This window comes from Equus caballus, chromosome X (genome assembly GCF_041296265.1).
Source record: "Equus caballus isolate H_3958 breed thoroughbred chromosome X, TB-T2T, whole genome shotgun sequence".
Classification (NCBI taxonomy): domain Eukaryota; kingdom Metazoa; phylum Chordata; class Mammalia; order Perissodactyla; family Equidae; genus Equus; species Equus caballus.
The window spans coordinates 79,360,936-79,373,046 of NC_091715.1; the positions used below are offsets into that span (position 1 = coordinate 79,360,936).

The 12,111-nt window shown below is 35.5% G+C and overlaps 1 protein-coding gene across 4 annotated transcripts in view; it reads left to right on the plus strand.

The window, feature by feature from the left end:
* APOOL (apolipoprotein O like) overlaps positions 1–12,111 on the plus strand; it is a 70,862-nt gene that overhangs the window by 38,604 nt on the left and 20,147 nt on the right. For all 4 annotated transcript variants that reach the window (XM_005614307.4, XM_005614308.4, XM_070257178.1 and 1 more), the window contains 2 exons: positions 8,992–9,111; positions 12,039–12,093. In XM_005614307.4, the coding sequence (XP_005614364.3) occupies positions 8,992–9,111; positions 12,039–12,093 (175 nt within the window). The remainder of the gene's footprint in view (positions 1–8,991; positions 9,112–12,038; positions 12,094–12,111) is intronic.

Genomic DNA, 12,111 nt, shown 5'->3' on the forward strand with positions numbered 1-12,111 from the left:
CCCTCTTAGCAAATTTCAAGTATACAATACAGTGTTGTTAACTATAGTCACCCTGGTGTACATTAGGTCTCTGGAACTTATTCTTCTGGCATAACTGAAACTTTGTACGCTTTGGCAGACACCTACCCATTTCCCCCTCCACCTCACTCCTGCTAACCACTGTTCTGCTCTCTACTTCTGAGTCTATTTTAGATTCTACATATAAGTGAGATTACACAGTATTTCTCTTTCTGTGTCTGGCCTGTTTCACTGAGCATATCGTCCTCCAGGTTCATCCATATTGTCAAAATGGGAGGATATCTTTTTTAAGGGTGAATAATATTCCATGTATACATTTTTTTAAACCATGAAATTTGCACTATTTAATATTACATACACACACAAATACACAAACATACACCATATTTTCTTTATCCATTCATCTGCTACAGACATTTAGGTTGTTTCCATATTTTGGCTATTGTGTATAATGCTGCAGAACATGAGAGTGCAGGTATCTCTTCGAGATCCAGATTTTATTTCCTTTGGATATATTCCCAGAAGTGGGATTGCTGGATCATATGATACTTCTATTTTTAACTTTTTTTTTTTTTTTTTTAAAGATTTTATTTTTTCCTTTTTCTCCCCAAAGCCCCTCCGGCACATAGTTGTATATTCTTCGTTGTGGGTCCTTCTAGTTGTGGTATGTGGGACGCTGCCTCAGCATGGTTTGATGAGCGGTGCCATGTCCGCACCCAGGATTCAAACCAATGAAACACTGGGCCGCCTGCAGCGGAGCGCGGGAACCCAACCACTTGGCCACGGGGCCAGCCCCTCTATTTTTAACTTTTTGAGCAACCTCCATACTGTTTTCCATAATGGCTGTACCAATTTATATTCCCACCAACAGTATATGTGGGTTCTCTTTTCTCTACAACCTCGCTAACACTTGTTATCACTTGTGTCTTTTTTTTTTTGAGGAAGATTAGCCCTGAGCTAACATCTGCTGCCAATCCTCCTCTTTTTGCTGAGGAAGACTGGCCCTGAGCTAACATCCGTGCCCATCTTCCTCTACTTTATATGTGGGATGCCTACCATGGCATGGCACCCGGGATCTGAACCAGTGAACCCCGGGCCGCCGAAGCAGAACATGTGCTCTCACTTGTCTTTTGATGATAGCCATCCTAACAGGTGTGAGGTGATATCACATTGTGGTTTTGATTTGTATTTCCCTGATGATTAGTGATGGTGAGCACCTTTTCATATACCTGCTGGCCATTTGTATGTCTTCTTTTGAGAAATGTCTATTCAGGTCCTTTGCCCATTTTTTAATCCAGTTACTTTTTTGCTATTAAGTTGTGTGAGTTCCTTACATATTTTGGATGTTAACCCCTTATCAGATGTATGGTTTGCAAATATTTTCTACCATTCCGTAAGTTGCCTTTTCACTCTGTTAATTGTTTCCGTTGCTGTGCAGAAGCTTTTGAGTTTGATGTAGTCCCACTTGTTTATTTTTGTTTTTGTTGCCTGTGCTTTGGGGATCATATTGAAAAAAATCATTGCTAAGACCAATGTCAAGAAGCTTTTTCCCTATGCTTTCTTCTGGTAGTTTTACATTTCAGTTTTTATGCTTAAGTCTTTAACCCATTTTGAGTTTCTATTTGCTTATGATGTGAGATACAGGATAAGGATACAATTTCATTCTTCTGCATGTGGATATCCAGTTCTCCCAGCAACATTTATTGAAGAGACTATCATTTCCCCACTGTGTGTTCTTGACAACTTTGTCAAAAATCAGTTGACCATAAATGGATGGATTTATTTCTGCACAATCTATTCTGTTCCATTGGTCTATATGTCTTTTTTTTATGCCAGTACCATACTGTTTTCATTACTATGGCTTTGTAATGTATTTTGAAATCGGGGAGTGTGATTCCTCCAGCTTTGTTCTTCCTACTCAAGACTTTGGCTATTTGGAGTCTTTTGTGTTTCCATATGAAATTTAGGATTTTTTTTTCTGTTTCTGTAAAGAACGCCATTGGGATTTTGACAGGGATTGCATTGAACCTGTAGATCACTTTGGGTAGTATGGACATTTTAACAATATTAACTCTTCCAATCTATGAACACAGGACATCTTTTCATTGTGTCTTTTCATCTTTTCATGTGTCTTCTTTAATTTCCTCCATCAGGGTTTTATAGTTTTCAGCGGACAGGTCTTTCATCTCTTTGGTTGAGTTTATTCCTATTTTATTCTTTTTATTACTGTTGTAAATGGAATGATTTCCCTAATTTCTTCTTTGGATAGTTTGTGTATACAAAAGCCACTGATTTTTGTATGTTGATTTTGTATCCTGCAGATTTACTGAATTGTTTATTAGTTCTAACAATTTTTTGTTGTCTTTAGAGTTTTCTACATGTATGATCATATCATCTGCAAACAGATAATTTAACTTTTTCCTTTCCAATTTAGATGCCTTTTATTTCTTTTTCTTGTCTAATTGCTCTGGCTAGGACTTGAAGTGCTGTGTTGAATAGAAGTTTCAAATGTGGACATTCTTGCCTTGTACTGGATTTAGAGAAAATAATTTCAGTTTCTCCCCTTTGATTATGATGTTAGCTGTGGGCTTTTCATACATGACATTTATTGAGTTGAGGTAAGCTCCTTCTATACCAATTTTGTTGAGATTTTTAAATTTTTTCAAATGATTTTTCTGCATCTATTGAAATGATTGTGTGGTTTTTATCTTTCATTCTGTTAATATGGTGTATCACATTGATATGATTGTAAGGATGTTGACCCATCCTAACATCCCAGGGATAAAGCCCACTTATTCGTGTTGTGTAGTCCTTTTAATGCACTGTTGAATTCAGTTTACTAGTATTTTATTGAAGATTTTTCCATCAATGTTCATTAGGGATATTGGCTTATGGTTTTCTTTTCCTGTGATGTCTTTGTCTGGCTTTCGTATCAAAGTGATACCATCATAAAATGAGTCTGGAAGAGTTTCCTCTTCTTCTGTTTTTTGCAAGTTATTAATTCTTCTTTGAATGTTTAATTTACCTGGGAAGCCTTCTGGTCCTGTGCTCTTCTTTCTTGGGGGGTGGGGGGGGGTGCGGTTTGATTACTCATTCAGTCTTAGTGGTTGTTGGTCTGTTCAGGCTATTTCTCCTTGATTCAGTCTTGGTAGGTTGTATGTTTCTAGGAATTTATCCATTTCTTCTAAGTTATACAATTTGTTGGCATATACTTGTTCATAATAGTGCCTTATGATCCTTTTTGTTTCTGAAGTACCCATTTTAATGTTTCCTACTTCATTTCTAATTTTATTTGTCTTCTCTCTATTTTTATTAGTCTAGCTAAGAATTTGTCAATTTTTTTTATCATTTCAGTAAATACTTTTATCATAAACTTTTCAAGTATTCTTGAATGCCCATACCTAAGAAAGAAAATACTTTAAAGCACTGGTTCTTAACCATTTTGACCCTTTTGAGAATCTGATGAAAACTTTGGATGCTCTTCCTTAGAAAAGTGCATATACAAAATTTTACTTACAACAGACCACAGATAACAAACCTGTTCCTTAAACTATTAATCTAATTTTTCCTGGAGTATAAATGAAGAATCAGTAGGTTTTGGTTGGGATAGAGGAGAGAGTAAGAACACTTAATGACTCATAAAGTTTGGAATTGAGGAGCATAAAGAATTGAGAGGCTTGGGGACATGATGGACAAACATATAAGTAAATAATTTTGTCCATTCTGATACCCATGTATCTACGTACATGCATGCTCCCTTTCTAGGGGAGCTGGAACACTTCCCTACCTGCTGTGTACCTGCTGTCTATACATCAAATGCACCTTTAATATAAAATATGCACCTGACCTTCCTAATTATACGTACTTGCCAAAGTGGTGGATTTAAAATTCAAGCATTAGTCTGGAAAGAGAAACATTAACTCTTTAATCTTGGTGTGAGTAGTAAAGGGTCATTTAAATGTAAAACAAGACTTTTGTGACCCATTACTGGTAAAGTTTTACCAAACCTACACTGTTTCATGTTTGTTGCTGGTAGAAGATCAAGTCCAAAGCCACTAACAATCTAGTTCCTGGGCCGGCTGGTGGCCCAGTGGTTAAGTGTGCACGTTCCACTTCGGTGGCCCGGGTTTTGCGGGCCTGGATCCCGGGTGTGGACATGACACCACTTGGCACGCCATGCTGTGGTAGGTGTCTCACATATAAAGTAGAGCAAGATGGGCATGGATGTTAGCTCAGGGCCAGTCTTCCTCAGCAAAAAGAGGAGGATTGGCAGCAGTTAGCTCAGGGCTAATCTTCCTCAAAAAAAAAAATCTAGTTCCCTTGCTGTTTGATAATAAAAAATTTATTATCTTACAGTTTCTGTAAGTTAGGATTCTCACACAAGTATCACTGAGCTAAAATCAAGATATTGGCAGGGCTGCATTCCTCACAGGAGGCTCTCGAGAGAATCCATTTCCTTCCCTTTTTTAGCTTATAGAAGTTGGCCCAAATTCCTTGGCTTGTGGCCCACTTCCTCCATTTTCAAAGGCAGGAAAAGTAGTGTAAGTCATTTTCACATTGCATCACTCTGACCATTCTTCTCTAGTCACATCGCCCCCTGACTCTACCCTTTCACCTCCCTCTTCTATTTTTAATGTCTTATCATTACCTTGGACCCACCCAGATAATCCTGGAAAATATTTCTATCTTAAGGTCGCCTGATTAATGTTACCTTAATTCCCCTTTGTCATGTAACATAACATATTCATGGGTTCCAGAGATTAGGACATGAATGTCTTTGGGTGGAGGTCATTATTTTGCCCACATTACCTCCTCTTAACAGTGTCTTTGAGGAACAGAAGATTTTAATTTTGATAAAGTAATATTTATTAATTTTTGAATTTATGAATTATGATTTTGGTGTCATGTCTAAGAAATTAAAAGTCACAAATATTTATTCGTGTTTTAATGGCGGGTTGTTTTGCAATTGATTGGTTTTTAGTATATTTACCTAGTTGTACAACCGTTGCTACAAATTTTAGAACAATTTCATCACTGCAAAAAGAAAGCCTGTACCCATTATCAGTCACTCGCAATTCTGCTCTCTCCCCAGCCCCTGGTAACCATTGATCTCCTTTCTTTCTCTATGGATATGCCTATTCTGGACATTTCAGATAGATAGAATCATATAATATGTGGCCTTTGGTGATTGGCTTCTTTCAATTACCATAATGTTTTCAAGTTTCATCCATGTTGTAGACTGTATCAGTGTGTTATTCCTTTTTATTATGGAATAATAACTCCAGTCTATGGATATAGCAAATGTTGTTTATCTGTATATCAGTTGATGGACATTTGGGTTATTTCTACTTTTTGGCTATTATTGCTGATGCTACTATGAACTTTAGTGTACAGGTTTTTGTGTTGACATGTTTTCGTTTCGCTTGGGTATAGACCTAGGAGTGGAATTTCTGGTCCATGTGGTAACTCTATCTTTAACCTTTTAGGAACTGCCAGGCTGTTTTCCAGAGCAACTGCACCATTTTGAATTTATTCCTAAGTATTTTTTTGATGCTATTGTAAATGGAATTGTTTTCTTAATTTCATTTTCAGATTGTTCATTGCTAGTGCATAAAAATACAGTTGAGGGGCCAGCACTGTGGCCTAGTGGTTAAGTTTGATGCTCTGCTTTGGCGGCCTGGGTTCAATTCCCAGATGCAGACTTACATCACTTGTCAGCGGCCATGCTGTGGCAGCAACCCACAAAGTAGAGGAAGATTGGCATATATGTTAGCTCAGGGCGAATCTTCCTCAGCAAAAAAATAAATAAAAATTCCAATGATTTTTGTATATTGATCTTTTACCCTACAACCTTGCAGAATTCATTTATTTTTTGTGATAAGGTTTTTTTGTGGTTCCTTAGGATTTTCTGTATACAAGATCATGTCGTCTGTGAATAGAAATAGTTTTATTCATTCCTTTCCAATTTGATACCTTTTATTCTTTTTTTCTTGCCTGAATGCACTGGCTAGAACCTCCAGTACAATGCTGAATAGAAGTGGTGAGAGTGACATTTTGTATGTTTCCTGATACAAGGGAGAAAACATTCAGTCTTTCACCATTAAGTATGATTTAGCTATGGGATTTTTATACTGAGAGATAATGGTTCATTATACCAATTGTTTGAAATTCCCTAAGATTTTCAATTTCTGAAATGGCCCAGGGTGCAGTCAATTTTTTATACGAGAGTAATGTATATTTTGCAGTTCTTCAATGCAGTCTCCTATATATGTCCGTTAGATCAAGCTTGTTGATTATATTCTGTACCAGGAGTCAACTGACCTTTACTTAAAAAGCCATATAGTAAATACTTTAAACATTTTCAACTCTGTCTCTCAACTGCTGTTGAAGCACAAAATCAACCACAGACAGTACATAAATGAATAAGTATAGCTCTCGCCCAATAAAACTTTATTTACATAAACAGTTGACCAGCCCATGGACTGTCATTTGCCCACCCCTGCTCTATTAGTTTTTTTAAAATTTGCTTTTCATCAACCAATTGCTGGAGAATAAGTTAAACTCCCTCTATAATGATGCATTTATCTATTTCTCCTTGTTTCATATATTTTGAAGATATGTTAATAGATGCATACAAGTTTAAGATTATAATATCTCTAGTTTTTTAAACTTTTTGTCTTTAGTCACTTTATCTCTGGTAGTAGTGGTTTTTGTCTTAAAGTCTATTTTGTCTAATGTTAATATAGCTTATAGCAGCTTTCTTTTTAGTTGCTGTTTGCTCAATATGCATTTTTTTCATTCCTTTCTTTTTCTCCATTTCTAAATAGTTGTTTTAGGAATGTCTCATAAATAGCATGTGACTGTATTTCGTAAATGTAATCTGATCATCTTTGGCTTTGAAATAGATCGTTTTATCCATTTGCATTTATTATAATTACTAAAATCTTTGGAATTATTTCTGCAAGTTTTTGTGTTCTTTTGTCTTTTACCTCTTCTGTTGTTCTTTTATTTCCTTTCTTTCTTCCTTTTGGATTGTTTTTTTCTCTTTTTATTTTTTCCACAACAAAGTTTGGTAATTATGCCTTCTGTTGATTTTCTTTTACTGGTTACCCTAGAAATTATAACCTGCATTCATTTCAAATCTCATCAATATATTTACCCTCCATCCAAGCAATATTAAGAACTTAGAACATTTTAATTTCTGTCATCCCCTCCTAACTTATACTATATTGATGTTCCAGGATTTAGTTCTAGTTTAAAAACACAAACATAAAACGTTAGTATTTTATATATTCATTGGTTTATATCTACCCACATATTTACCGCTTTCTTTGTTAATCGTTCCTTTTTGCATCTCAGACCTTCTCAATGAGAATATTTTTCTTTTGCTTGAAGTACATGATTTAAAATTTCTCAGTGAGGGTTATTTGGTTGCTAACTGTCTTGGGTTTTGTCTATGTAAATGTCTTTACTTCCACCTTCATTTTTGAAACAAAGATATTTTATTGAGTTATAATTCTCAATTGAGTTACTTTCTTTTAGCACATTGAAGATATTATTATATCATCTAGTGCCTTCCAGTCTATCTGGTGCCTTCCAGTGTTATTTTTGAGGCGTCAAAGTTTATCTAATTATTATTCCTTTGAAGGTAATCTGTCTTTTCCCTCTGGCTTTTATTTTATTAAATCCCCTCTTTGTCATTAGTGTTATGGAGTTTTACTATGATTTGTCTAATTTTGGATTACTTTTTATTTATCCTGCTTGTGATATGTTGGATTTCTGTATCTGTCAAGTGTACAGTTCATTAGTCCTGGAAAAATCTTGGCCATTCTCTTCAAATATTACCTTAGCCTCGTTCTTTCTCCTCTCCTCTGGAACTCTGATTAGATGTATGTTGGTATTTCTTGCTCTATCTGAAGTATCTCTTTCATATTTTTTTCACTTCTTTGCATATTTTTTTGGGTCTTCTAGTTCACTAAATCTCTCAGCAACTGTATCCTATCTGTCAAACTTATCAGTTGAGTTCTTGATTTGTTTTCGATTTCCAGTTCTAGTTCTCGCTCTCTTTATTTTCATTAGCTTTGGTAATTTTTGTAATCTCGCTCTTAACTCATATTTCCCCCTTTTATTTCTTTAAAAATAAAAATATATGTATTTGAGATATATATATATATATATATATATGTAATAATACTTACATTCTCTATGGATCTGAGTCTGCTCTTTGTTTTTTTGCTAGCTCTTGTCCAGATGCTTCTTTGTGTTTTCTAATTTTTAAAAATTTTGGTCTCATACTTTTTGGAACTTTGTTGTAATTTTTTGAAGTCTGAGTAGCTTCCTCCAACGAGAAGATATTTATTTGCTTTTGCCAAGCATCTTTGGGGGCTACCAGCCTGGAAGCACTTTAAATGTATTGTTGGTTTGAGGTTTCTAAGATTGCCCAGATAGTTTTATGCTGCAGATTATATGAGTTCTCACTTGTGTTTGCCAATTCTTAGGAAATATTTCCTTCCTCTCTACTCGGTGCCCAATTTTTGAGGTAGTCAATTTTCTAACAGTCCCTTGGAGTGAACTGTTTAATCCACTTCACCCTCATGTTAAAGGTAAGATCTTGACATGCTACCTTTATAGAGTCTTCAGTAAGATTGCCTACCTCAAGTCTGTTCTGGGTTTTGTTTCCTGGTCCCATACCCCATGAACCCTCTTCTATAGCAAATGATGTCAAGGTAAAAGCTGGTTTTATTGCTCATGTCTGTGGGTTTCTATCTTCACTTAATTTCTGGCTTCTGAACAGTCTTTATAAACAGCTTACCAGATCATTCCTGCATTTAAGATGGTTTTTAAAAATATTTTATCAGCATTTTTAGTTGTTTTTAGCAGGAAAGTTGATGAGGATTCCTATTCTGCCATATTGCTGGGAAAAGAAGTCCAGCTGTTTTACATTTTTGACATGACTTTTCTTTTTCCCTCTAGCTCCCCATATATACTGCGCCACCTCTCCGATCTAAGTATGTTAAAGAGCAGCCTGGTAATTTACAAATGAGCTTTGCGTCCATCCGCGCTACAACTGGTCGTTATATTGGCTGGTGCAAGGTAAGTCAATTCTAATAGTGGTTTAATATTGGAGGTTTCTGGTTTGTATTACATACCAGTTGTTCCATTTACCCATTGATGTGTAGCAAACTACCTGAAAACTTAGTGGTTTAAGACAACAACCATTCTATTACATTTCATGATTTTGTGAGTCAAGAATTTGATCGGAATTTGGACAGGTGATTCTTCTGTTGTCTGTGGTGTTGGCAGAGGTCACTCAGTGGTATTTATCAGGTGAATGGGCTAATCTAGAGAGTTCAAGACAGCTTCATTCTCATCTCTGGCACCTTGTCACAGATGGTCAGAAGGCTGGGCTCAGCTGGGAATGTTGACTGAAGCTCTACACATGGCCTCTCAGGCATGGTGGTCTCAAAGTAGTCAGATAACTTACATGGGCAGTTGAAGGCTCCTAGAGAAAATGTTACAAGACACCCTAGGCAGAATTTGTCTTATCCTCAGATGTCCAAGAATGTCACTTCTATAGCATTCTATTTTTAAATCAAGTCACTAAGGCCAACCCAGTTTTAAAGGGAGGGGAATTAGATGTGACCTCTCAGTATGAGTAGCAGCAAAGAATTTGTGGCCATATTTAACCCAAGATACCACTACTACATAGATTAAAGTAGTTCAGCAAGCATTTGACACCTAGTGTGTACAAAACATTGTTTGCCCTTATACATGAAGTTCTGAGATTACTTCTGATTTGTACCTTATTTGGCTAAGCAAAATATTCACTTGTTGAGTTTAGCCCATAATACCATTCTGAATACAGTCGGCTATTGGGCAAAATAAAATTCACCTTATTTTAATACTTAGCCTTCAGTCAGCATTATCCAGCAGGAGAGTGATGGAGTACGCTGATACAATATTGATGTTTCATTATCATCACATCAACATAGGTATGTTAGCATCAGTATGTCCAATGTCAGTGTCATAAAGATAATGTTGGTATTATTGTTGTCATCCTTCTGACCTAGTAACCACACATCTTTTCCTCAATTCTAAACTATCTACTTGTGAACCCTTATGCTTTTTTGTTTGTAATACATTCTTTTTAAAAAGAAATTCTAATGATCTTATGAAAGAACAAATCTTTGAACTCTGGTCATTTCAGATGATATTTCAAACATTTCATGAATATAAGGTGTAATTTTTTGAAAATTTGTACCTGTCAAACAATTCCAATAGTACTAGTTTATACTACACACTCTTAATAATTTGATCTCCGAGGGAAATATCTTAACTAATTAGAATCTGAATCATGCCCCTGAGGCTATGCCAACAGCTGGATGATTCAGACTTAAGTCTCCTAAGACCTAATTTTCCATAGGTTCGCGAAGTTGTTTTCAGTGAGGTAAATTGTTCCTGAGAGATCTTTAAATTGCTGTTGTTACTAACACCCAATTTAAGACTAAGAACTTTTTATTCTGTTAATATGTTGAAATGAATAGGTTGAAGAAGGGCACTTTTGAATGCATTTCATCTTCAGGGTAAACAGCTTTCTAATTTTTCCCTAAAAACATAATCTATTCTTTAAAAATTACTTCTGGCTCAAATTACATTCTACATTAAAGTTAGAATCATGTAGGGCACGTTCTATTCCTACTCCTACTCCTTAGTGTTTTGAAATTTAGGTAGCAGTGACCCCCACTGGTAAAAGTGGATTCCTAACCTCAGCTAAGGAAAATTTCCTCCAAGAAGTGACTAGTTTTCTTCCTCAACAGTTACACGATCCCCAATCAATTCGTCACTAGGTATTATAACTTTGAAGGTGGAATTTTCTCAAGGGACAGTCCCTAAAGAGAAGAGAGGTAGCTCAGAGGCAGTTAGGGTCTGTGCTGGTTTATATAGCTTCAAACCAGGATGAACAGGATAAAGCTCTGCATCTCTGATCACCATGCAAATATCTGAGACAAAGATACTAACCAAAATATCTCAATAGCAATAACTTATTTCTTTCTTGTCTAATATAATCGTTTCTATTTGCTTTGAAAATCCCTTTTGTTGTTATTTTTATCCCGTGGTTTCATAGCAGCTAGTTTTTGTTGTTGTTTTTGTCCCATGATTTCATAGCAGCTAGGTCGGAGAAAGAGATCATGTATTTGGATTATGTTTTCTGATTCCTTCAATAAAGTGCTGCATGACTATGGGCAATTACTATGGGTAAATCATTGTGTGCCTTCAGTTTTCTTCTGATGTAATTGAGATATTACCTGTCAACAAATGTGTATAAGAATATTTCTTGCATTAAAATAAATTAGTTAGAAACAGATAAAAGGAAAAATGTGAGTTAAAGCTTTAATCCCTCCAGTGGGTTAATATAATCTTAATTTGCAAAGAATTTATGTTCCTATTTAAAAATAAGATGGACACTAGTCTGTGTAGGATGATTTCTATCCTGAGATAAATGTCTTATTTCAATTTTTTCTTGTTCTAATGCACACTAAGAAGAGAAGATGAAGCACTTTTCTTTAGGCTTTCTGTTGTTTTTGTTTTCTCCACAAATCATTATGTTCTTGTGCTGCCTATTTATTGATCAGATATTGCTTCTAGGCTGAAATATATCTTTCTTCATGCTTTATTTAAATTTCATTCATTTTCCTAGGCCATTATAAAATAAGATGATAAATCTTTGTATTTCTGCAATAACTTTTCTTTGACTTGCTCTGCTTAATTTATAGGTATTACTTTACCCATTTATATGAGGAAACAAGTATTATCTATGTTAAATAGATTGAAAAGTAAGAAATGAAGAGAAGCCAAGTTCAACAAGTATCCCCATCGTGAATAAATAGCAAAGCTAGATTTAGATTTGGGCGGAATGCGAAGTCAGCGTTTTAATTTAATCTCAGAGATGTGGACTGTTTGATCTAATCATCAAACATCTTCAAACATGCAGATGTTCTTTTTTCTCCCTTTTTGTTTAGGGTGTTTATGACTTTGTGAAAAATGGGATAATGGATACAGTACAATTTGGAAAAGGTAGGTGAGTGAACCATC